Raw genomic sequence first — 27,126 nt, forward strand, 5'->3', positions numbered from 1 at the left:
ATTGACAAGATCCTCCCGTGTAGTTATGGGCTGATTCCTCACCATTCTCATGATCATTGCAACTCCACGAGGTGAGATCTTGCATGGAGCCCCAGGCCGAGGGAGATTGACAGTTCTTTTGTGTTTCTTCCATTTGCGAATAATCGCACCAACTGTTGTCACCTTCTCACCAAGCTGCTTGGCAATGGTCTTGTAGCCCATTCCAGCCTTGTGTAGGTCTACAATCTTGTCCCTGACAACCTTGGAGAGCTCTTTGGTCTTGGCCATTGTGTAGAGTTTGGAATCTGATTGATTGATTGCTTCTGTGGACAGGTGTCTTTTATACCGGTAAAAAGCTGAGATTAGGAGCACTCCCTTTAAGAGTGTGCTCCTAATCTCAGCTCGTTACCTGTATAAAATACACATGGGAGCCAGAAATCTTTCTGATTGAGAGGGGGTCAAATACTTATTTCCCTCATTAAAATGCTAATCAATTTATAACATTTTTGACATGCGTTTTTCTGGATTTTTTTGTTGTTATTCTGTCTCTCACTGTTAAAATAAACCTACCATTCAAATTATAGACTGATCATTTCTTTGTCAGTGGGCAAATGTACAAAATTAGCAGGCGATCAAATACTTTTTTCCCCTCACTGTACTTCAAACATTATGCATTCCCATAAGGCCATTGGGTCAATGTGTTGTCTTAGAAATACTTTTATTTCTGGTGTGGAGATACGGATACTTGAAGGAGACATAGTGTCTGCTTATCTGTTTTGTCATTTTATTTAATCCACAACAACGCTGTTTATTTTGTGTAATGAACAACAATATGTTTTTGCAACCATGAATTTACCTTGGTCATCAACGTTTTTTTGGGATGATTCATTACAATGGTCTACAGCTCCACAATCTTGCTTCTCAAAGTCCACCGTGTACTGTAAAGATTCATTTTGAACATCTTCATCATGATAGAGTTCTTTCCCTGTTAAGTAAAAAATGTAATTGATGTGTTCAGATACGATTGTACTCCTGATTCATACAATAATACCAATATTGTTGCAATGTACTGGGATCCTCCGCTGCAAGTTATCACATTGAGTTGTTGCGCATACACATTGATGATGAATTAGGGAACATATTCTTTACAAGTTTTGCATATGCGTTCTTTAAGAAAATGCGCCTTTTTTGCACAATTATTTAAACTGCAAATGTACCGCGTTGAAAACTGACTATTATGCAATACCGTACTGTACGCGCACAGCATAACACGTGGAGGGAAAGCAGCGGTAATGGGAATGTCGGTGAAAGAGAACAAGCACGGAAGGGTCTGGAGGAAAAGTGGGGTGAAGGAAAATGTAGGAAAGGGGGGATGGAGGTTTTGGGGCTGTGGGGTCAGCGCTGATGACTGCAAGATGAAGACCAAGTGAAGATACTTGTAGCACAGGGATCAGTTTCACAAAGTTCTGTAACCTCTTAACATTTACCACGTGGCCTTATTGCAGTGTATTTTGTTTCATCACGTGCCTTGATAAGTGTTCTGCCTAGTCGGGCCTTGTTGGAAGAGACTGTGTATTGGGGATTCCATCTCGGTCTGCACAGAGTAACCCGGGGTGCGATATTTTTCTACAGCATGACTAGGCATACGACTGTGAAAGGAAAATTATAATGGATACCACTTAGCATAAGGAACTGAGGCAGACCTATGGGGATGTAGTTTGAGGTTGTGGAAGAAAAACTTCAAGTGTTGGATCCAAACGGAATTAGGGCAGGAGTGGGTTCCCCTAAGCACCAAAGTTCATAGCCGCGTCACTGATTGACTGGATAATCCAATAGGATCCACTCTGGGTTGTACTGAAAACGAAATCCCACGATTTCACAAAACCCTCATGGAATGCTGACACTTCACAGGTACATCATTGTGCAAAACACACCGTCACATGCAAACCATTAAGGTCCCAATGTGTGGTCATCGATTTGAGATGAACTGATGAGACATCCTACCGTGGGGTGGTCCACCCTTGCGTAACTTTGCGCCAAATTGTTATTCGCACGGCATTTGGGAATCACAAACAGTCTTTGCTAAACAGTTCCAACAATTAATAAAACCATTTAAGATTGTCCACATAATTGTGGCCAAAACGAAGACAATTAAATCCATTATTCACTGCAAATGCAACGGTACCTTCAAGAAGATCGGCTATCTCTCCAGTGCCAGCTTTGATGATGGCTGACTTGAACTGTTTCAGCAAATCTTGCTCGTCAGATCGCAGCACGTGATCAATAAGTTTTGTTGTGCCACGGATGTCCCCATAACTAACGGTTTCCTGTTTGGACACGGATCAAATAAAGACGCAAATTGACGAAAGTCCATTAAAACGCCAAAGTTCAATCAAAACGTACACGTCGATCGTGATCTGTTAGTAAATAAGTGGCGCTGTGTAATCATGACAGGACATCAACAACATTTGTGGGGGAGTGCTGTACCGCATCTGAAAAGTGTAGAACCTTTCTCTCGTATATCCCGATCGTATACCTGTATGATTTCCTGCCTGTCGAGCTCCCTCAGGAACTCCAAATGTATTACGACATCACGTGGAAGCAGCTGACTCTCCATGGTGGTTCTATGCAGTCTGATGATGTTTCGTTGGTTCTCTAGATCATTCAGTTTGAAAAAGTTTTGTTCGTCTATGCAGTCTGCCAAGGTGTTATATCCTGCACACACACACACAAAAAGCATTAGCAATCATTGATGAGACACTGCTTCGGACCTTGGCATCAAAAGAAACGTAGTGTCAAAAGCTACCCTCTCCTCTTTTGGTGGGACCCCCCCCGCCCCGGTATGCTTTTCATAACCGGCTTGGCTTGTGTTGACGGTGTCTGTACGCGTGTGTCATGACGTGCCCGCACATTGCCTCAATCAAAATACATATATAAAAAAAGATAAACGGGATGTCACATTGAGGTAAGTGATTATTATGATATTAAGGGAACAGGCAGGTGAGGGATTACTAAGACTCGCCATCTGTTTTTCAATAGAGACCTGGGAAATACAGTAGCGTAATTAAATCTATAAATGACGAGGCGACTCAATCTGAAGAGGTTATTTAAAGCAGCATGGAAAAACTTTCGTTTCAAACGAGACCTAGACACGTATAAATAGCAGACAGCCTCTGTGCATTATGCAAACAAACATAAATCAGCATTTCCTGAAGAAGTGCATTGTGGTCCTCTTTTCTTAGGTCACCATTAAAACAACGTGAGCATATTTGACCGACAGGCAACAATGATAAGACAACTGTGGACCAGTTTAATCATTGTCACAACTGATCTGCCAAACAGGCTAACATAGAGAAGACCACAGCCACAGGCTAACATTCGGTTATACACCGTCCACGATTAATGGTGAGTCTCTAGCTGCTGATGGCGCCGAACCTGACTTCGACATCGTGTTTGTTTAGGATCCTCGTGATTCGATCAGTGGTGCCCGCAATACAGCCTAGTTTCATAGTTTCAACCGTAAGTTGTGTAGAGGCATCAATTGAACTGCGTTTGTTTTGTCAAAAGGCTCCATGAATATGTCATAAATGGCAGTATACTTCAAAAATGAGTTCATAGCAGACGTTCGATATAAATATATAGAAATATATACCTACACATCCGATTAGCATGGTTGGCTACATACAGTGCGAAAGAAGTTCAACATACATACAATGTTCTTTGGGTCTTTCGGTAAAGCCACGTAGATAGAAAAAAATAATAAAATCAAAATCACGACGTTTCGGTCGCAACACAAGCAATCGTCTTCAGGTGAAAAAGAGAGGGGGAAATCTGCTGAGGCAGGCTGTTTATAAAGGTTTAGAGAGTCGCGGGGCAGCTAATGGCACAATGTAGGAGCGAGCAGGAGGATGGTTCATGAAGCCATCCAGATATATAGACACAGACACAATTTCAACCGAGAAGATGGGTACAAACTGAGCAATCATTGGAAGGACGTTATTAACCAGTTTAGGTCATAACTAGCTGTGATGTTCCTATCCTACCTGCCGATGTTAGCAGTTATTTTCGACTCTCTGAGTTACATTCACTAACACAGCCAACCTTTAGGTGTGTTCGTAAATGGCGGCTTGCCACTACGTCCTCCGGACCCTCGCAGATGCTTACAATTGCAAGCAAATTTCTCTCTCCCTACTCGCTCCTCAAATTTCTCTCTCCCTACTCGCTCCTCAAATTTCTCTCTCCTACTCGCTCCTCAAATTTCCCTCTCCTACTCGCTCCTCAAATCTCTCTCTCCCACTCGCTCCTCAAATCTCTCTCTCCTACTCGCTCCTCAAATCTCTCTCTCCTACTCGCTCCTCAAATTTCTCTCTCTCCTACTCGCTCCTCAAATTCCTCTCTCCCTACTAGCTCCTCAAATCTCTCTCTCCTACTTGCTCCTCAAATTTCTCTCTCCTACTCGCTCCTCAAATCTCTCTCTCCTACTCGCTCCTCAAATTTATCTCTCCCTACTCGCTCCTCAAATCTCTCTCTCCTACTCGCTCCTCAAATCTCTCTCTCCTACTCGCTCCTCAAATCTCTCTCTCCTACTCGCTCCTCAAATCTCTCTCTCCTACTTGCTCCTCAAATTTCTCTCTCCTACTCGCTCCTCAAATCTCTCTCTCCCCTACTCGCTCCTCAAATCTCTCTCCTACTCGCTCCTCAAATCTCTCTCTCCCCTACTTGCTCCTCAAATCTCTCTCTCCTACTCGCTCCTCAAATCTCTCTCTCCCCTACTCGCTCCTCAAATCTCTCTCTCCCCTACTCGCTCCTCAAATCTCTCTCTCCTACTCGCTCCTCAAATTTCTCTCTCCTACTCGCTCCTCAAATTTAACTCTCCCTACTCGCTCCTCAAATCTCTCTCTCCTACTCGCTCCTACTTGCTCCTCAAATCTCTCTCTCCTACTCGCTCCTCAAATTTCTCTCTCCTACTCGCTCCTCAAATTTATCTCTCCCTACTCGCTCCTCAAATCTCTCTCTCCTACTCGCTCCTCAAAGCTCTCTCTCCTACTTGCTCCTCAAATTTCTCTCTCCTACTCGCTCCTCAAATTTCTCTCTCCTACTCGCTCCTCAAATCTCTCTCTCCTACTCGCTCCTCAAATATCTCTCTCCTACTCGCTCCTCAAATTTCCCTCTCCTACTCGCTCCTCAAATCTCTCTCTCCCTACTCGCTCCTCAAATTTCTCTCTCCTACTCGGTCCTCAAATCTCTCTCTCCCTACTCGCTCCTCAAATCTTTCTCTCCTACTCGCTCCTCAAATTTCTCTCTCCTACTCGCTCCTCAAATTTCTCTCTCCTACTCGCTCCTCAAATCTCTCTCTCTCCTACTCGCTCCTAAAATCTCTCCCCCTACTCGCTCCTCAAATTTCTCTCTCCTACTCCCTCCTCAAATTTCTCTCTCCTACTCGCTCCGACATTGTGGCATTAGCTGCCCCGCCCATCTCTAAACTTTTATAAACAGCCTGCCTCGGCAGATTTCTCTCTCTCTCTTGAAGACTATTGCTTGTGTTGTGATCGAAACATCGTGATTTTGATTTATATCATTTTTTCTATCTACGTGGCTTCACCGACAGACCCCAAGAATATGAATTCCTGCAGTCACGAAAGCTTTAAGTCAAGATTTATACATACAATGATTTATATTTCATATTACATTACTTTAAATATACTTCAATATACTATTATATGGATATCTTAATTATTAAATATGTTTAGTTAGATTATTCTACTGTTACTATTTTACTAATATATCTTAATATTACTATAAATGTTCAGAGTATTAACTTTGTACATTTTGTATTTGCGGCAATCTTACAGCGCAAGGCCATCACGAAGGCACTATATTCGTTTCACATATGGATGTAATCTGCCAGGAAGGAGCGACGTTGCTATGCAAGATCCCAGTTGAGTAATTTGCGGTGTGATTTCTCGAATTCGGCAAAACTTGGACCCTTACCATTAAGACTATGATGCCAGCACACAATAACCTCCTACTGGCTTCGATTGTCGTCAGTGGATCTTTTGTGCCCACTGTGAAGCAGATGGCGTGTCGTCGTTTTATTACTATGGTTATTACACCCACAGTTTTTAACCAGGGCGGCTTGCCGGTTTTTGAACCACGAACCCCAAAATATACCCTCAGAATTGATCTGAACAGTTTACAATGAATGTTCACACCTAACTAAAACTGTACGATATTCTGGCTAGTCTTGCGAGATAACAAATACAATTATAATTTAATCAAGTGATTAGAATAAACGTGATAATTTATAACATACAGTAAACTCTCGCGATGGCCAGTTCTGGATTCGCGAGTCTCACGTATCGTACACTCGCCTTGCCGAGCCAGGCGATGGCCACTTCGCCAGCAGCGCAAAGAGAGGGGCAGGAGAACACCGCCATGTCTAGCGAGGTGGCAGGATTAATTCTAAATAACTGACATTTTGCGGGACAGTGCACCAAAAAGCTGGAAGAAAAGTAAAAACGCAAACACGACACAAGCTATCCGAGAACACGCAAAAAATAAAGTGAAGAAAAAATGAGAGAAATGGGAAAAAGTTTGAAAATACCAAACAATACACAGAGCCCTGTTAAACCAGCAGATGAGAGCAGAAAGCGGTATGGAAGACACGTGGACTCCCACCTGTTCCATCGGTACGGGATGTAGTGATTTCCCGTTGCACGCTTAGGTTTTTCCCGTTTACTCCCACACATGTAAACACTCAATTGGCCGATACTACCTTGATATAAATATGATCGCACGGCTTGGGAAACTTGGCATTTGGCACACGCGTGGCTGCTGCCTTCCGGCTTGCCTGCGGTTCCCCAAGCCTCTTGAGTCGTTCCCTCTCTATCGAGCGAGTGAATACTGTGTGGTGCGTTACGAGTCAAAATTAAAGCAGTTCACCAAGCACGTAGGGACGCATGCTTGCGTGATTCCACGGTCACCGGGCCACATTGCCGCACCATGTTGGTGGTGGTGGTGGGGGGGGGGGAGCAGTAAGACCGTGGGGCCACGAGACTGGGAGGGGGCCCTGCTGGGGTGACCGGGCAAACTCACCGGAGCAGCGGGATGATGGCACACCAATAGCCAAACCCACATAAGAGACCAAGATATATAGCCTATCCATAATTGTTTTTTTGGGTTTATGCCACGTAAATATCAATGTGTCGTTAAACCCGCCAACATCTGACACAACCAATTAGTAAGGTATGTCACGTAAACAGAACGTTCCCAATTCGTCACTAGTACAGCACACCCGTTGTGTGTTGGAGAGTAAACCCACAACATTTACATTTCGAGCACGACATTTCGCCGGTAATTACAACCAGCATCATCAGGCGACACAGCCAGGATTGTGGAGAAATATATATATGAAGCCTATTTAAATTAATGACCACACCTGCTTGTCTGAGAGCACTGATGAGCTCCACAAACCACCCTTCCTTGCCAAACTCCAGTACTCTGGACAGGAAGAGTTGAGCTCCACACGTTGCCCCTTTGCTGGTGTCCATCGCACATACTTCTTCGCAATGTTCTGGAAAACAAAAAGTCATTTTACAAATGTGTAGATAAATATACATGTGTGTATATATATACACGCATGGTCTAAGGTTTGGTGCAATGATGCAGTAAAAACGAGACCGTTGAAATGAGGCAATGCAAATGAGACCAAGTATAAACGATGCCGAACACAGTCGTCAGGAAATAAGACGAGTCGGTACCAGTGCCAACCGAAACGGTACAAATGAGATGGTACGTGGAAGAGTACACGTGAAACATACATGATCGATTAAACAGTATCAGACAGACAGTACAAACAAATCTTGAGTCATAAACCCTCCTCCACCCGACACTGCCAATTTGACCAAATGTGACAACTCATTATTGCTTCAGCTGCACCACCGGTCTGTTGGAGATCAATTTACAACATTTAACAATTGGAAACGACGTTTCGCTAGTACAGTAACACCATTATTTATGCCCTTCCTTTTTATGTACCTTTTGCAATAAGGTACTCAACTCATTGATACCCAATCCCGTTTTAAGAACTGTGTCCCTCGCCATGACGTACTCGAAATTTGCTAACTTTTTTTTTTTTACCAGGCAAGGCCTGGTGAGCTATGCAGCTCTGTTTCAGAGGCGACCTGGCCACATACGATAGCTCAACAAAGTGGCTCATCATGTGGAAATGTACAGGAGCCCAATACTCTCACCGCATGTTTACAAATATGGAGGGGAAAACTGGAGGAATCGGAGAAACATCCACGAGACCATGGGAAAAACGTACAAACTTAAAATATACAGGCATCAGGGTCAGGATAAAAACCACAAACTCATGTATACCAGGCGAGATGCTGAGTTAATAAGAAGTGGGATGGATTTGGGTTCTCAAATTACACATCCCCATATAAGCCAATGGAGAAATTTAGATATAATGCTGTACTCACTATCGTCTCCGGGGATAACGTGTTACTGCCTCCGAGAAGGAGATGGAGCCAGACGGAATGGCTTCCCTACCCCACCAAGCTAAACTTCTCTATTAGTGGCATGCAAGTAACCAGCTCTAGAGAGTTCTGTTGATTTGCAAAACATGAAGAGAGGATAGAGAGCAGCATCATGCTCGCCATAAAGCAAGTCAAAAGTTAAATTTTGATTTAAAGCTTTCGTGACTGCAGTAATTCATATTCTTAGTTTTTTCGGTAAAGTCACGTTGAAGAGAAACAACAAAATAATAAAATATATATAAAACAATAAAAAATTCTCACGACGTTTCGATGTGTTCGTGAGTCCAACTTTACTTTTGTCGATTCCATACGGCATGTACACTCAACATGGGGAATGGCTTTAAACGTTGTATAATGTCCTGTAGATGCCAGTGGCATCTTCAGGTGTGTTGGTTTGGAAACCAACCAACACACCTGAAGATGACCGTTTGAGTTATGGTCGAAACGTCGTGCAAACCAACACACCTGAAGATGACCGTTTGAGTTATGGTCGAAACGTCGTGATAATTTTTTATTGTTTTATATATATTTTATTATTTTGTTGTTTCTCTTCAACGTGACTTTACCAAAAAAACTAAGAATATGAGTCAAAAGTTGTTTCATAAGTCGCCAATGGGAAACCCCCTTTTTGTGAGAGTATAGTGACCAAGAGAGTTACAGGGACTCCTCTACTTACGAACAATCAACTAATTAACTTTCAGAGATACGAACAAGGCACTGGCTTGTTTTGAGTCTCGGGACCCAAACATGGAAAGGTTTACTCAAGTATTTATGAAGAGAAGAGAGCAACTAAACCTTGTGGCAGTACCCCGGGGCCCCCATAGTACCCCGGCTCTCGCAAAATGTCAATGATGCAGTCGTTTTTAGTCTGTTGATGTTCGGCGATGTGGCAATCGACTCATCTCGACGAGCTGTACTCACGATGCGCGATTCAAAGTTGAATTTTTCGATAACGGATTTTTTATGTTAACGTTTGGCGTTTCGACATCGCGGAGTGTGGCACTGATGTCGGATTGATTGGTACCCCAGTCGCGGAGTGAAGTTACACCCCTGGGAAAAATAGTGTCCCAGAAATAAAATATTTAATTGCCTCGGCCATTTTGTATTATTTGGTACCCTGGATTACTGCCATAAGGATCAACTGTGCAGACATCTATTGGAAAGTTTTTCAAGAGTATGGAGGAAACACGAACACCAAAGGGAACTAGCATCTACATCTGCAGACCATAAATAACCAATGGCATCTACATCTGCCGAACATGAAGAACCAGTGGCATCTACAGGACATTATACAACGTTTAAAGCCATTCCCCATGTTGAGTGTACATGCCGTATGGAATCGACAAAAGTAAAGTTGGACTCACGAACACATCGACTTACGAACAGACCTCAGGAAACTTAACTCGTTCGTAAGTAGAAGTATAGTCTTCATAATCCAGAGAGATGTATATAATAAACATGATTTCCCTTTGCATGTTATTAATCTTTAAGTCGAGCTGTTTAATCTGTAAAGTTTGATAAGGAAGGCATTATAGGACATTCCTGAACGAAGATGTATTGCACAAGACAGTACACGAAAGAAGTGTGTGCCATATTTGCTACTGCCGTCGCTTCGTTCACAAGTGTGTGAGACAAACCTGAACATAGCATCTACTATTGCTCGCTGTGCTGTTTCATCGTCACCATCACCGTTGCTTTAATGTGGTGGCACAACAGAAACATCAGCAGCAGTCACTTAGCCCTCGGCGGGGCCGCGTCAAACGTTGCTCCAGATGTGGCAGCGATCCGGCGGAATATTTTTCAGAATTAAGAATATTTATTCACGCTGGAGGAATCCTGTGAGCTTCACGGCGCTTTTTCACACACGTCCAGGTAGGCACGGTCCGTTGAGCAGCACCCAGGCCCAGCGTTGGGCGTCCCCGCGAGCCCACGCGAGGTCGGGTTTCGTTGCGAATCTATTTCCGACGCTCGACCCGCAGGGCAAGGACGAGGCGAACCCGTCAGTTGTTACTGGCTGTTGCAGACCACGAGCGTCCTTCCCGAATCAGCCCAGACGGCGGTGTGCGATTAGGTTACTCCGTGTCGGGCACGCCGTGCGGGATTGTAGCAATCGTGTAAGGTGCGTTTGTTTACAGCGTCCCTACCCTCTATAGGCTTCGACAAATCGTGCATGTACACACGTGGCTAATATCGACTCCGGCCAGAAGGTGGCTGACAGGGCTCTTGAGTAAGTCACCTTGTACTGTATTCCCATTCCCAACCAGCCACACGGATAACGGAGGTCTGATACACACCTGCTCAGTGTGACGTGCGCGTTGTTGCATTTTACAGAAAATCAAAATCTACGTGTTGCTATCAATCTGGAGCCCCTCATTGATTTTAACTCATGATTTCACTTTTGTAATACCAATCCATTGACTCTTTTACATATTGCCGTTCGATTTCTGTGCGTTTGTTTTCTTCCGATGACATTGTTAGCTTTAATGCACGTCCTTAATCACCGTATTGTACCAATAAATCTATGCTTATGACAACTCTAAAACACCTTGCATGCTGCCTGTGTTATCCCTCCATTTTGCACGGGCATCTTGATGACCACGTTCGACCGTGTAAAAGAGTCCACCACATGAGGCTCAGCTTCCCACTGCATTAAAAAAGAAAACTATGAGCTCGGCCCACGCCTTGTGCTTAAGTTCCTCCTGGTGCTTAACATCACTGCTTGCGAGCGCGTCACTCATAGCTGCTGGCGCCCTCTGGGTGGCTCTGCTGTGACTGCTCCCTGTCGCTTGCGCCAGTCTTGTCACTTTGTACCGTCTTGTCACCTTGTACCGTCTTGTCACCTTGTACCGTCTTGTCACTTTGTACCGTCTTGTCACTTTGTACCGTCTTGTCACCTTGTACCGTCTTGTCACTTTGTACCGTCTTGTCACCTTGTACCGTCTTGTCACCTTGTACCGTCTTGTCACTTTGTACAGTCTTGTCACTTTGTACGGTCTTGTCACCTTGTACCGTCTTGTCACCTTGTACCGTCTTGTCACCTTGTACCGTCTTGTCACTTTGTACCGTCTTGTCACCTTGTACCGTCTTGTCACTTTGTACCGTCTTGTCACCTTGTACCGTCTTGTCACCTTGTACCGTCTTGTCACCTTGTACCGTCTTGTCACTTTGTACCGTCTTGTCACTTTGTACCGTCTTGTCACTTTGTACCGTCTTGTCACCTTGTACCGTCTTGTCACTTTGTACCGTCTTGTCACTTTGTACCGTCTTGTCCCTTTGTACAGTCTTGTCACCTTGTACCGTCTTGTCACTTTGTACCGTCTTGTCACCTTGTACCGTCTTGTCACTTTGTACCGTCTTGTCACTTTGTACCGTCTTGTCACTTTGTACCGTCTTGTCACCTTGTACCGTCTTGTCACCTTGTACCGTCTTGTCACCTTGTACCGTCTTGTCACCTTGTACCGTCTTGTCACCTTTGTACCGTCTTGTCACCTTGTACCGTCTTGTCACCTTGTACCGTCTTGTCACTTTGTACCGTCTTGTCACTTTGTACCGTCTTGTCACCTTGTACCGTCTTGTCACCTTGTACCGTCTTGTCACTTTGTAACGTCTTGTCACTTTGTACCGTCTTGTCACTTTGTACCGTCTTGTCACCTTGTACCGTCTTGTCACTTTGTACCGTCTTGTCACTTTGTACAGTCTTGTCACTTTGTACCGTCTTGTCACTTTGTACCGTCTTGTCACCTTGTACCGTCTTGTCACCTTGCACCGTCTTGTCACTTTGTACCGTCTTGTCACTTTGTACAGTCTTGTCACCTTGTACCGTCTTGTCACTTTGTACCGTCTTGTCACTTTGTACCGTCTTGTCACCTTGTACCGTCTTGTCACCTTGCACCGTCTTGTCACTTTGTACCGTCTTGTCACTTTGTACCGTCTTGTCACTTTGTACCGTCTTGTCACTTTGTACCGTCTTGTCACTTTGTACCGTCTTGTCACTTTGTACCGTCTTGTCACCTTGTACCGTCTTGTCACTTTGTACAGTCTTGTCACTTTGTACCGTCTTGTCACTTTGTACCGTCTTGTCACCTTGTACCGTCTTGTCACTTTGTACCGTCTTGTCACTTTGTACCGTCTTGTCACTTTGTACCGTCTTGTCACTTTGTACCGTCTTGTCACCTTGTACCATCTTGTCACTTTGTACCGTCTTGTCACTTTGTACCGTCTTGTCACTTTGTACCGTCTTGTCACCTTGTACCATCTTGTCACCTTGTACCGTCTTGTCACCTTGTACCGTCTTGTCACTTTGTACCGTCTTGTCACCTTGTACCGTCTTGTCACTTTGTACCGTCTTGTCACTTTGTACCGTCTTGTCACCTTGTACCGTCTTGTCACTTTGTACCGTCTTGTCACTTTGTACCGTCTTGTCACTTTGTACAGTCTTGTCACTTTGTACCGTCTTGTCACCTTGTACCGTCTTGTCACCTTGTACCGTCTTGTCACCTTGTACCGTCTTGTCACTTTGTACCGTCTTGTCACTTTGTACCGTCTTGTCACTTTGTACCGTCTTGTCACCTTGTACCCTCTTGTCACTTTGTACAGTCTTGTCACTTTGTACCATCTTGTCACCTTGTACCGTCTTGTTTACCTTGTACCGTCTTGTCACTTTGTACCGTCTTGTCACTTTGTACCGTCTTGTCACTTTGTACCGTCTTGTCACTTTGTACCGTCTTGTCACTTTGTACCGTCTTGTCACCTTGTACCGTCTTGTCACCTTGTACCGTCTTGTCACTTTGTACAGTCTTGTCACTTTGTACCGTCTTGTCACCTTGTACAGTCTTGTCACTTTGTACCATCTTGTTACCTTGTACCGTCTTGTCACCTTGTACCGTCTTGTCACTTTGTACCGTCTTGTCACTTTGTACCATCTTGTCACTTTGTACAGTCTTGTCACTTTGTACCGTCTTGTCACCTTGTACCGTCTTGTCACTTTGTACTGTCTTGTCACTTTGTACAGTCTTGTCACTTCATACCGTCTTGTCACCTTGTACCGTCTTGCCAGTTTGTACCGTCTTGTCACCTTGTACCGTCTTGTCACTTTGTACCGTCTTGTCACTTTGTACAGTCTTGTCACTTTGTACCGTCTTGTCACCTTGTACCGTCTTGCCAGTTTGTACCGTCTTGCCAGTTTGTACCGTCTTGTCACTTTGTACCGTCTTGTCACTTTGTACCGTCTTGTCACCTTGTACCGTCTTGTCACCTTGTACCGTCTTGTCACCTTGTACCGTCTTGTCACTTTGTACCGTCTTGTCACCTTGTACAGTCTTGTCACCTTGTACCGTCTTGTCACTTTGTACCATCTTGTCACTTTGTACCGTCTTGTCACTTTGTACCGTCTTGTCACCTTGTACCATCTTGTCACCTTGTACCGTCTTGTCACTTTGTACCGTCTTGTCACCTTGTACCGTCTTGTCACCTTGTACCGTCTTGTCACTTTGTACCGTCTTGTCACTTTGTACCATCTTGTCACTTTGTACAGTCTTGTCACTTTGTACCGTCTTGTCACCTTGTACCGTCTTGTCACTTTGTACTGTCTTGTCACTTTGTACAGTCTTGTCACTTCGTACCGTCTTGTCACCTTGTACCGTCTTGCCAGTTTGTACCGTCTTGTCACCTTGTACCGTCTTGTCACTTTGTACCGTCTTGTCACCTTGTACCGTCTTGTCACTTTGTACTGTCTTGTCACTTTGTACCGTCTTGTCACCTTGTACCGTCTTGTCACTTTGTACCGTCTTGTCACTTTGTACAGTCTTGTCACTTTGTACCGTCTTGTCACCTTGTACCGTCTTGCCAGTTTGTACCGTCTTGCCAGTTTGTACCGTCTTGCCAGTTTGTACCGTCTTGTCACTTTGTACCGTCTTGTCACTTTGTACCGTCTTGTCACCTTGTACCGTCTTGTCACCTTGTACCGTCTTGTCACTTTGTACCGTCTTGTCACCTTGTACAGTCTTGTCACCTTGTACCGTCTTGTCACTTTGTACCATCTTGTCACTTTGTACCGTCTTGTCACTTTGTACCGTCTTGTCACCTTGTACCATCTTGTCACCTTGTACCGTCTTGTCACTTTGTACCGTCTTGTCACCTTGTACCGTCTTGTCACCTTGTACCGTCTTGTCACTTTGTACCGTCTTGTCACCTTGTACCGTCTTGTCACCTTGTACCGTCTTGTGTCACTTTGTACCGTCTTGTGACCTTGTACCATCTTGTCACTTTGTACCGTCTTGTCACTTTGTACCGTCTTGTCACCTTGTACAGTCTTGTCACTTTGTACCATCTTGTTACCTTGTACCGTCTTGTCACCTTGTACCGTCTTGTCACTTTGTACCGTCTTGTCACTTTGTACCATCTTGTCACTTTGTACAGTCTTGTCACTTTGTACCGTCTTGTCACCTTGTACCGTCTTGTCACTTTGTACTGTCTTGTCACTTTGTACAGTCTTGTCACTTCGTACCGTCTTGTCACCTTGTACCGTCTTGCCAGTTTGTACCGTCTTGTCACCTTGTACCGTCTTGTCACTTTGTACCGTCTTGTCACTTTGTACAGTCTTGTCACTTTGTACCGTCTTGTCACCTTGTACCGTCTTGCCAGTTTGTACCGTCTTGCCAGTTTGTACCGTCTTGCCAGTTTGTACCGTCTTGTCACTTTGTACCGTCTTGTCACTTTGTACCGTCTTGTCACCTTGTACCGTCTTGTCACCTTGTACCGTCTTGTCACCTTGTACCGTCTTGTCACTTTGTACCGTCTTGTCACCTTGTACAGTCTTGTCACCTTGTACTGTCTTGTCACTTTGTACCATCTTGTCACTTTGTACCGTCTTGTCACTTTGTACCGTCTTGTCACCTTGTACCATCTTGTCACCTTGTACCGTCTTGTCACTTTGTACCGTCTTGTCACCTTGTACCGTCTTGTCACCTTGTACCGTCTTGTCACTTTGTACCGTCTTGTCACTTTGTACCATCTTGTCACTTTGTACAGTCTTGTCACTTTGTACCGTCTTGTCACCTTGTACCGTCTTGTCACTTTGTACTGTCTTGTCACTTTGTACAGTCTTGTCACTTCGTACCGTCTTGTCACCTTGTACCGTCTTGCCAGTTTGTACCGTCTTGTCACCTTGTACCGTCTTGTCACTTTGTACCGTCTTGTCACCTTGTACCGTCTTGTCACTTTGTACTGTCTTGTCACTTTGTACCGTCTTGTCACCTTGTACCGTCTTGTCACTTTGTACCGTCTTGTCACTTTGTACAGTCTTGTCACTTTGTACCGTCTTGTCACCTTGTACCGTCTTGCCAGTTTGTACCGTCTTGCCAGTTTGTACCGTCTTGCCAGTTTGTACCGTCTTGTCACTTTGTACCGTCTTGTCACTTTGTACCGTCTTGTCACCTTGTACCGTCTTGTCACCTTGTACCGTCTTGTCACCTTGTACCGTCTTGTCACTTTGTACCGTCTTGTCACCTTGTACAGTCTTGTCACCTTGTACCGTCTTGTCACTTTGTACCATCTTGTCACTTTGTACCGTCTTGTCACTTTGTACCGTCTTGTCACCTTGTACCATCTTGTCACCTTGTACCGTCTTGTCACTTTGTACCGTCTTGTCACCTTGTACCGTCTTGTCACCTTGTACCGTCTTGTCACTTTGTACCGTCTTGTCACCTTGTACCGTCTTGTCACTTTGTACCGTCTTGTGACCTTGTACCATCTTGTCACTTTGTACCGTCTTGTCACTTTGTACCGTCTTGTCACTTTGTACCGTCTTGTCACCTTGTACCGTCTTGTCACTTTGTACCGCCTTGTCACTTTGTACCATCTTGTCACTTTGTACCATCTTGTCACCTTGTACCGTCTTGTCACCTTGTACCGTCTTGTCACCTTGTACCGTCTGCCACAGCCAGGCACCATCCACTTTACCCAGCTGCTGCTTCATAAAGGAACGAGTAGGAAGACTGTGCCCGCATGCAATCAATAAAACAACGTAATCCAACATCAGGCTCAGTAACCCAGGGAACTATACCCATACACCTTGCGGAGGCATCAACGTCAGAGTTGGTAAATCGCGGTGTTAAATCCGATTGTGGTGTCATGAATTAGTATAGCTCTCTCGTGTGACTAAAGGTTGTGTTTTGATATGTGCGAGTGTTAAAAAAAACCAAGTGTCTCGGGACAGGGTGCGACTCCGGCCAAACACCTGCAGACTCAACAACACATTCATGAATCACACTGACATATGACGAGAAATTCAGGCAACGTGGCCTTTCTTAATAGCAGTGGGATCCCACACTAAAGAGATATTCATAGAACCCATTCACTCTCAACACAGCTGAATTACATTATAGTTAAGTCCAGCAATTCTATTTTGTTACCATGTTATATTTAGGAATTTGATGACTCTGGAGTCAATGAAGTCGTTTGATATTGCATTAAAGTGTATTTCTATATACCCTCCATCAAGAGTAGAGGTTCCCATTGAACTCGCTGCTACTTTGTGGATGTGTGCAGATTCATCACCACCGCACTTTGCCACTCAAGACTTTACGAACGTTTTAAAGACAGAACGATTTGTGTTGTGGTTAAACACATCATCAGCGGGTGATGCTGCTGCTGCTGCTGCGTCGGCAGTGGCACACAAGCACAAATCACCAAAAAACTCGACACGTTCGTTAACAACACCGCACCCCCGATTCGCACGGTTGGCTGCGTAAGGTGCGAAAGAAGTTCAACATACATACAGCACATACAACACTGTGGACTTAAAATAGAAACAATATCGGCGACGTTTCAGGCAATGGCCCTTCTTCATAGCACACCAAAGGTGAATTACATTATAGGATAAGCTATAAAGGGCCTGGAGCATCACAGATTATATATTTTTCTGTATTTACACATCCTATCAGCCACACCGCCTTCAGGGAGTGCATGTCAGGAACATTGTTTCAATGCAGTTAAAGTACTGTGTTTGTAAAAGGAAAAACTCTGCACTGGTCTTGACATTGTCGGACGTTCATTGACCTAAACATGGGTGACGTGCGACTCGTGGTTAAAGGTCGAGGAGGGTGACTAGTGGATAAAGGTCAAGGAGGGTGACTAGTAGTTAAAGGTCGAGGAGGGTGACTAGTGGTTAAAGGTCGAGGAGGGTGACTAGTGGATAAAGGTCAAGGAGGGTGACTAGTAGTTAAAGGTCGAGGAGGGTGACTAGTGGTTAAAGGTCGAGGAGGGTGACTAGTGGTTAAAGGTCAAGGAGGGTGACTAGTGGTTAAAGGTCAAGGAGGGTGACTCGTGGTTAAAGGTCAAGGAGGGTGACTAGTGGTTAAAGGTCGAGGAGAGTGACTCGTGGGTAAAGGTCGAGGAGGGTGACTAGTGGTTAAAGGTCGAGGAGGGTGACTGGTGGTTAAAGGTCGAGGAGAGTGACTAGTGGTTAAAGGTCAAGGAGAGTGACTCGTGGTTAAAGGTCGAGGAGGGTGACTAGTGGGTAAAGGTCGAGGAGGGTGACTTGTGGTTAAAGGTCGAGGAGGGTGACCAGTGGTTAAAGGTCGAGGAGCGTGACTAGTGGTTAAAGGTCAAGGAGGGTGACTCGTGGTTAAAGGTCGAGGAGAGTGACTCGTGGTTAAAGGTCGAGGAGGGTGACTAGTGGTTAAAGGTCAAGGAGGGTGACTCGTGGTTAAAGGTCGAGGAGAGTGACTCGTGGTTAAAGGTCGAGGAGGGTGACTAGTGGTTAAAGGTCGAGGAGGGTGACTCGTGGTTAAAGGTCGAGGAGGGTGACTCGTGGTTAAAGGTCGAGTAGGGTGACTAGTGGTTAAAGATCAAGGAGGGTGACTCGTGGTTAAAGGTCAAGGAGGGTGACTCGTGGTTAAAGGTCAAGGAGGGTGACTAGTGGTTAAAGGTCGAGTAGGGTGACTAGTGGTTAAAGGTCGAGAAGGGTGACTAGTGGTTAAAGGTCGAGGAGGGTGACTCGTGGTTAAAGGTCGAGGAGGGTGACTAGTGGTTAAAGGTCGAGGAGGGTGACTAGTGATTAAAGGTCGAGGAGGGTGACTAGTGGTTAAAGGTCGAGGAGGGTGACTGGTGGTTAAAGGTCGAGGAGAGTGACTAGTGGTTAAAGGTCAAGGAGAGTGACTCGTGGTTAAAGGTCGAGGAGGGTGACTAGTGGGTAAAGGTCGAGGAGGGTGACTTGTGGTTAAAGGTCGAGGAGGGTGACTAGTGGTTAAAGGTCGAGGAGGGTGACTAGTGGTTAAAGGTCGAGTAGGGTGACTCGTGGTTAAAGAACGAGTAGGGTGACTAGTGGTTAAAGGTCGAGGAGGGTGACTAGTGGTTAAAGGTCAAGGAGGGTGACTAGTGGTTAAAGGTCGAGGAGGGTGACTAGTGGTTAAAGGTCGAGTAGGGTGACTCGTGGTTAAAGGTCGAAGAGGGTGACTAGTGGTTAAAGGTCGAGGAGGGTGACTAGTGGTTAAAGGTCGAGAAGGGTGACTAGTGGTTAAAGGTCAAGAAGGGTGACTAGTGGTTAAAGGTCGAGGAGGGTGACTAGTGGTTAAAGGTCGAGGAGGGTGACTCGTGGTTAAAGGTCGAGGAGGGTGACTAGTGGTTAAAGGTCAAGGAGGGTGACTAGTGGTTAAAGGTCGAGGAGGGTGACTAGTGGTTAAAGGTCAAGGAGGGTGACTAGTGGTTAAAGGTCGAGGAGGGTGACTAGGGGTTAAAGGTCGAGGAGGGTGACTAGTGGTTAAAGGTCGAGTAGGGTGACTAGTGGTTAAAGGTCGAGGAGGGTGACTAGTGGTTAAAGGTCGAGGAGGGTGACTAGTGGTTAAAGGTCAAGGAGGGTGACTAGTGGTTAAAGGTCGAGGAGGGTGACTAGTGGTTAAAGGTCGAGGAGGGTGACTCGTGGTTAAAGGTCGAGTAGCCACCCCTGGAGTCCCTGCCTGGCTCGACCAGATGCAACAAGGCTCACATCATGGACCGTGTGCACTGAGGGTGACTGTGGCAGGAGAGTTCATCTCGGTAACCTTTGTCACGGACAACTGATAGCCGGGGGCCTGCATCAGTGCTGTATTCGTTTTATGTTGTACAGCAACTTGCTGAACCCCCCCGGCCCACCACCCCCACTGGACATCTGTGAAAAAAGAGCTTTCTAGCTCATCGGATTCTTGATTCCTCCGGGGATAAAGAGAGCTTCATAGCTCATCTGATTCTTGATTCCTCCGGGGATAAAGAGCTTCATAGCTCATCTGATTCTGGATTCCTCCGGGGATAAAAAGAGCTTCATAGCTCATCTGATTCTTGATTCCTCCGGGGATTAAAACATGTTGAACTGTATTAGAACATGTTGGACTGTATTAGAACATGTTGGACTGTATTAGAACATGTTGGACTGTACTAGAACATGTTGTACTGTACTAGAACATGTTGGACTGTACTAGAACATGTTGGACTGTATTAGAACATGTACTGTGCTAGAACATGTTGGACTTATTAGAACATGTTGTACTGTACTAGAACATGTTGGACTGTATTAGAACATGTTGGACTGTACTAGAACATGCTGTACTGTACTAGAACATGCTGTACTGTATTAGAACATGCTGGACTGTATTAGAACATGTTGGACTGTATTAGAACATGTTGGACTGTATTAGAACATGATGTACTGTATTAGAACATGCTGGACTGTACTAGAACATGTTGGACTGTATTAGAACATGCTGTACTGTATTAGAACATGTTGGACTATTAGAACATGCTGTACTGTATTAGAACATGTTGGACTGTACTAGAACATGCTGGACTGTATTAGAACATGCTGTACTGTATTAGAACATGCTGTACTGTACTAGAACATGTTGGACTTGTATTAGAACATGCTGTACTGTGTTAGAACATGCTGTACTGTACCAGAACATGCTGTACTGTATTAGAACATGCTGTACTGTACTAGAACATTCTGGACTGTATCAGAACATGCTGTACTGTATTAGAACATGCTGTACTGTATTAGAACATGTTGGACTGTATTAGAACATGCTGTACTGTATTAGAACATGCTGTACTGTACTAGAACATGTTGGACTGTATTAGAACATGCTGTACTGTATTAGAACATGTTGGACTATTAAACATGTTGGACTGTACTAGAACATGCTGTACTGTATTAGAACATGTTGAACTATTAGAACATGTTGGACTGTACTAGAACATGTTGGACTGTACTAGAACATGCAGTACTGTATTAGAACATGCTGTACTGTACTACAACATGTTGAACTGTAATAGAACATGCTGTACTGTATTAGAACATGTTGGACTGTACTAGAACATGCTGTACTGTACTACATGTTGGACTGTATTAGAACATGCTGTACTGTATTAGAACATGCTGTACTGTATTAGAACATGCTGAACTGTATTAGAACCTGCTGTACTGTATTAGAACATGGTGGACTGTATTAGAACCTGCTGTACTGTATTAGAACATGCTGTACTGTACTAGAACATTCTGGACTGTATTAGAACATGCTGTACTGTATTAGAACATGCTGTACTGTATCAGAACATGCTTTACTGTATTAGAACATGTTGGACTGTATTAGAACATGCTGTACTGTGTTAGAACATGCTGTACTGTATTAGAACATGTTGGACTGTATTAGAACATGTTGTACTGTACTAGAACATGTTGTACTGTACTAGAACATGTTGGACTGTACTAGAACATGTTGGACTGTATTAGAACATGTACTGTACTAGAACATGTTGGACTGTACTAGAAAATGCTGTACTGTACTAGAACATGATGTACTGTATTAGAACATGTTGGACTGTACTAGAACATGTTGGACTGTATTAGAACATGTTGGACTGTATTAGAACATGTTGGACTGTACTAGAACATGTTGGACTGTATTAGAACATGCTGTACTGTATTAGAACATGTTGGACTATTAGAACATGCTGTACTGTATTAGAACATGTTGGACTGTACTAGAACATGTTGGACTGTATTATAACATGCTGTACTGTATTAGAACATGTTGGACTATTAGAACATGCTGTACTGTATTAGACGACTTCGGCTCGCCCAAGTGGGGGGCCGACACCACCAGCACCACCACCACCGACACCACCACCATCGACACCACCACCGTCACCACCACCGACACCACCACCACCACCGACACCACCACCACCGACACCACCACCATCGACACCACCACCACCACCGACACCACCATCACCGACACCACCACCACCACCATCGACACCACCACCACCGACACCACCACCATCGACACCACCACCACCACCGACACCACCATCACCGACACCACCACCACCATCGACACCACCACCACCGACACCACCACCATCGACACCACCACCGTCACCACCACCGACACCACCACCACCACCGACACCACCACCACTACCGCGCCGAGGGCCTCTTGGGGCACGGCAGAAACCTCCCGCCGGCTCACCTCGCTTCATGAGGCTGTACTTAGTGACCAGACACGGGCCCCGTATGATGCTCGTGATGAGCTCCTCGTAGAGCTTCAGCCACTCCCGCCTGTTCTTGTCCACCATGTGCGCGTCCACCGTCTGCGCGCCCGCTTCGTCGACCCCCTCCATCGCCTCCGACTCGTCCATCGCCTCTCGGCAGCACGGGAAGAGAACTCACTTCCGTGTGCGTCTCTGTGTGTGCGTGTCTCTGTGTGTGCGTGTGTCTCTGTGTGTGCGTGTGTCTCTGTGTGTGTCTCTGTGTGTGTATCTGTGTGTGTGTTGTATCTGTGTGTGTGTTGTATCTGTGCGTGTGTGTCTGTGTGTGTGTGTTGTATCTGTGTGTGTGTCTGTGTGTCTCTGTGTATGTGTCTGTGTGTCTCTGTGTGTGTTGTATATGTGTCTGTGTGTGTCTGTGTGTCTGTGTGTATCTGTGTCTGTACGTGTGTCTGTGTTGTGCGTGTGTCTGTGTGTATCACGTGGCCTCAGGGTGCACATAGCCTGGCACAAGCGTCGTGGTGACGTCACCGCCACTTAGTGGCGAATGGCGGTTGTTGTTGTTGTTGTTATCTGTCTGTGCGTGTGTCTGTGTGTATCTGTCTGTGCGTGTGTCTGTGTGTATGTGCGTGTGTCTGTATGTGTTTGTATCTGTGTCTGTGCGTGTGTCTGTGTTTGCGTGTGTCTGTGCGTGTGTGTCTGTGGGGAGCGGTAGTGTAGCGGTTACCGCTACGCTGCGCTATGAACCCGGCGACCCGAGTTCGATTCCCGCTCATGGCCAACACCAGTGACGATTATCTGAACCGGTCCTGGGCCTCCTCTAGGTCGACTCAGCCTCAAATGAGTACCTGGTGCGGTGTGTAAACATCGCCACTAGGGAGACAAAGGCGGTCGGGCGTGGTGCTGGCCACCCACCCCCTCGTGTACCTTTCCAGCCTTCATAGGTGCTCGCTAACAGCACTTGCCCCTACAGTCTGTTACAGTCTGTTACAGGCTATATGGGGGATCTTTGTTGTTTTTGATCTTTGTGTGTGTGTCTGTGCGTGTGTGCGTGTGTCTGTGCGTGTGTCTGTGTGTGTGTGTCTGTGCGTCTGTGCGTGTGTGTCTGTGGGGAGCGACAGTGTAGCGGTTAGCGCGCTGCGCTATGAACCTGTCCACCCGAGTTCGATTCCCGCTCACGGCCAACATCAGTGACGATTATCTGAACCGGTCCCGGGCCTCCCTTAGGTCGACTCAGCCTCAAACGAGTACCTGGTGCGGTGTGTAAACATTGCCACTATGGAGACAAAGGCGGCCGGGCGTGGTGATGGCCACCCTCCCCCTGGCCTTCATAGGTGCTCGCTGACAGCACTTGCCCCTACAGCCTGTTACAGGCTACACGGGGGATCTTTGTGTGGGGGAGCGGTGCTTGTTGCTTCTGCTGCGGTTTCACAGCAGAGGTCTCACTCCGAATCAGTCGAGCGACAACATTCTCCTGCGGAGGGAGCTGGTAGCAACGTTGGGTTGCTCGGTCAACGGCCAGGGTCAACGGCGGCACCACCACGTGGTGTGTTCCGCACAATATGCCCGACTGTGAGGGCGGGCACAAGCCGGCGTGAGTAGGTTAAACGTTGAGTTTTATAAGGGCACCACGGGGTGACCAGCCCCACCCCTCACCCAGCCCCACCCCTCCCTTCCCTCTCCACCCAGCCCCTCCCCACCCAGCCCCTCGCCACCCAGCCCCTCCCCACCCTCCCCTCCCCACCCAGCCCCACCCCTCCCATGTTTGGATGCACAACGGACGGACACAATAATCCCCTGTGGGCTGGTGTAACCAGGAGGTTCCTTACACAGTATTATCTTCTCATCAGCTACTCAACGCTGTGTGGAAGCTTGCCCGGTCTGTCGCTCTGCTACGAAGCTTCGGGTCTTGTCGGCCACGGTCATGTTCCTCTCAGCTTAAAAGCCGTGATCTGAACGTGGCTCTCTCACTCCAGCGCTGTCCTACCAGACAGTCTCGCTCCCTTCACCTGATGAAGGCCGCTTGTGTTGTGGCCGAAACGTCGTGAGAATATTATTGTGTTATTTTATTTTATCAATTTATTATTTTATTCTCATTCTACGTGACTTTACCGAAAGAACCAAAGAAGATGAATCATTGCAGTCACGAAAGCTTTAAATCGAAATGGCCCTCCCTTCTCTACGCTTGCGAAACGTGGACTCAATCTTCATTTGAAGCTTTCGTGACTGCAGGAATCCATACTCTTTGGTTCTTTCGGTAAAGTCACGTAGATAGAAATGAAATAAAACAAATCACGACGTTTCGGGCGCAACACAAGCGTCCGTCATCAGGTGGGAGCAACCTCCAGCAACAACTGAGGGCAGAAAAGCGACGATCACAACAACGAGCGGAGCTACGTGTGGATAAAATGAAGCAAGTTGGCACGGCAGGGGGCACATTTGGGGCATCTGTCAGTCATCTTGGTCAGCCAACCCATGGCCCCTGGATCTGTCCCGTGACCCAGGTGCAATGGGTTGCGGGCTACATGACTCAGCCAATGCTGCCTTGGCTGCTGGAAGAACTCACTGATGGAACGGTCTCAAATTCTTTCAGGGATCTGTGAGCTCGCATAATACAGTCTGATTAACCCGTGATGGACCATGAGCAGGCCAACCTGTACGTTTCAACCCAGAGCAGATGTTAGTTTAAAGGGCTCCATGTTTTGCATAGAGAATAGAGGGCATTACTGTGGCCAAGAAGACCCAGAGCTTCTTATGGAGCATTATCCAGCTGATGGAAAGCCAAAATCGCTCAACTGATTCGGAGTGAGATCTCTGTTACCAAACTGCAGCTAGGCTTAAGTACAATACCCATGTATGGAAATTTCTCAACTCTCTCAACAACTGCTGGATCACTCATGGGGAATGGAGGGGGTGGAATATTTGATGTCATAAATGCTGGTACTTTGTTTTTGTGCCGCTGATTGTTAGGCCCCATCTCTTAGTAGCACACTCTAGGTTCAGCAGTAGACTCTCCAACTCCTTAATAATGCGCAGCAATTTCCAGATCACCAGCATGATTAAACAATCGGGAGCCATCCCTTGACCACACCCGGTCATTAATTAGTCTCCCATTGTATCTGTAGCATATGGAAATGCTTCCTGGTCAGCCTTACTTCGCGTCTCGAACTACGTGGCAAAAGAAGATGTTGAATGGTGTAGGGGCCAGAGGACATCCCTGTCGCACACCAAGATGACGTTGAATAATAATTGCCAGGAAATTCTCGGCGCATTGAGGGAGATGCCGTGGTAGATTTATCCAGGCATTCCCATCATAATGAAAGTACTTAATGATTGTGAGCAGAGTCAGGGACCCCAAACGCACGAAAAATAACCCAGAACCGTGGCCTACTGATGTTATCATAAGCCTTGACTAGGTCAACAAAGCAGAGATGTAGGTCATGTTGAACCCACATCACGGCTCCACAAGCCTCTCCTCAGTGTGCCTGGCAAGGCGATGTTAAATAATCATTGCCAATACAATTGCCAGTACACTGAGGGAGATATGGCAGTAGTTGTTGCTATAAGTGGTCTCCTTTTTTAAGTAATATTAAAAAAAACCCTTTTTTTTAAACAAATGTGCTAGTAATGGAAGAACTCCACGACTCCAGGAAGTGGGCCCGAAGCTTGCCACAACGTAAGGGGACCGTGGGCCAATTACAGACAACGTCAGTTGAGCGTGGACAATTAGACCCAAGCCGAAACATAACATATAAAAAAAGAATGTAATTTTTTTTTTTATGATAGAATTTAGTATTGTCATCAGTATGACATAAGTATACCAAGTTTGCAATCGATACCACATTGGGAAGTGGGTGAACATTGAGTTACAAGATTTGAGGATACAACAACAGAGTGAGTTAAAAGAAAGCGTGTAATAATAAAAAGGGGACCACCAGGGCATCCTTCCAATCTTGCAGATCCCATCCTGTGCACCAGATGGTTGTAATTGTCATATAGGGCAGCCAGCACAGTGTATCAGATTACACGTGCCTTGACTTGGAAATTATTGCATGCTTATATTCTATACATAGCACGAAGTACACAACCACAGGACGACTACTAGCACCACACAGTATACGTATGTAAATCACTTAAGGAATTATTTTCACATAGTTCTGAACTGAATTTTACGCCATTAATTAAAGATGTAATTTTATTCGAATGTAATCTGTAAACATGCATGCATATACATATATTGTGATTCTGACATGATCGCATGTTATTCTCGAAGTTTCTTGATTTTAATGTCACAATGCATTTTTTGTTACACAGAATGTAATCAAAGTTTAAAATATTGAACTTTAAACTTCTCGTCTATCAAACACGAGATTGTTTTTAAATCACACAGAACGTTCAGATATGCACAATGAATAAGACTAATATTGTCACAAATTCAAAATGTATTTTTTTTTTAAACATACTAAAGGGCAAACATGTTACTTTATCTTCTTTGGTTCTTTCGGTAAAGTCACGCAGAATGAGAATAAAACAATAAAATAAAACAATAAAATTCTCACGACGTTTCGGCCACAACACAAGTGGCCTTCCCCAGGCGAAAGGAGCAAACCCGTCGGGACTACAGAGCTACGACGGGTTTGCTCCTTTCGCCTGGGGAAGGCCACTTGTGTTGTGGCCGAAACGTCGTGAGAATTTTATTGTTTTATTTTATTGTTTTATTCTCATTCTGCGTGACTTTACCGAAAGAACCAAAGAAGATGAATCCTTGCAGTCACGAAAGCTTTAAATCGAAATGTTACTTTATACTTCCATTGCATAACAAACACATCACAGTTCAGAGCTGGATTCGTCGATTTTTGCTCACGCACACAAGTCATTCTGCTTGTTGTGATGTATGTACGTATGTTCATCTTCTTTGGTTCTTTCGGTAAAGAAGATGAATCATTGCAGTCACGAAAGCTTTAAATCGAAATGTACGTATGTTGTTCATGGTGTACTTTCTTTCAAGGATGTACGTATGTTGCTGAACTTAGTTTCGGGCCATCGAATCCAACTGGATAAAAATAATCGGGATGCCATAACT

At 45.5% G+C, this 27,126-nt stretch overlaps 2 protein-coding genes across 4 annotated transcripts; both read right to left on the reverse strand.

Annotated features, from left to right (window-relative positions):
- Positions 1-743: 743 nt before the first annotated feature.
- On the reverse strand, positions 744-22,744 carry LOC142923741 (antiviral innate immune response receptor RIG-I-like). Its single transcript, XM_076064726.1, has 5 exons — positions 22,028-22,744; positions 7,418-7,552; positions 2,516-2,694; positions 2,165-2,306; positions 744-964 (listed from the first exon to the last, which is right to left on the reverse strand). Exons 1-5 carry the CDS (start codon positions 22,194-22,196, stop codon positions 768-770), a joined length of 822 nt encoding a protein of 273 aa, XP_075920841.1. The 5' UTR covers positions 22,197-22,744; the 3' UTR covers positions 744-767.
- LOC142923740 (uncharacterized) lies at positions 11,848-19,210 on the reverse strand. Of its 3 annotated transcripts, none has more exons than XM_076064724.1 (2): positions 15,687-19,210; positions 11,848-15,488 (listed from the first exon to the last, which is right to left on the reverse strand). In XM_076064724.1, the coding sequence occupies exons 1-2, from the start codon at positions 16,555-16,557 to the stop codon at positions 11,989-11,991; spliced, it is 4,371 nt and encodes a 1,456-aa protein (XP_075920839.1). In that variant the 5' UTR covers positions 16,558-19,210; the 3' UTR covers positions 11,848-11,988. The 3 variants fall into 3 exon arrangements, with proteins under 3 accessions (XP_075920839.1, XP_075920840.1, XP_075920838.1); XM_076064725.1 differs by having other exon boundaries at positions 11,848-13,992; positions 14,191-19,210; XM_076064723.1 differs by having other exon boundaries at positions 11,848-12,983; positions 13,056-19,210.
- Positions 22,745-27,126: the final 4,382 nt, after the last annotated feature.

This window comes from Petromyzon marinus, unplaced genomic scaffold (genome assembly GCF_048934315.1).
Source record: "Petromyzon marinus isolate PM22_M1 ecotype Great Lakes invasive population unplaced genomic scaffold, UKy_Petmar_22M1.pri1.0 PM_Scaffold_631, whole genome shotgun sequence".
Lineage (NCBI taxonomy): Eukaryota > Metazoa > Chordata > Hyperoartia > Petromyzontiformes > Petromyzontidae > Petromyzon > Petromyzon marinus.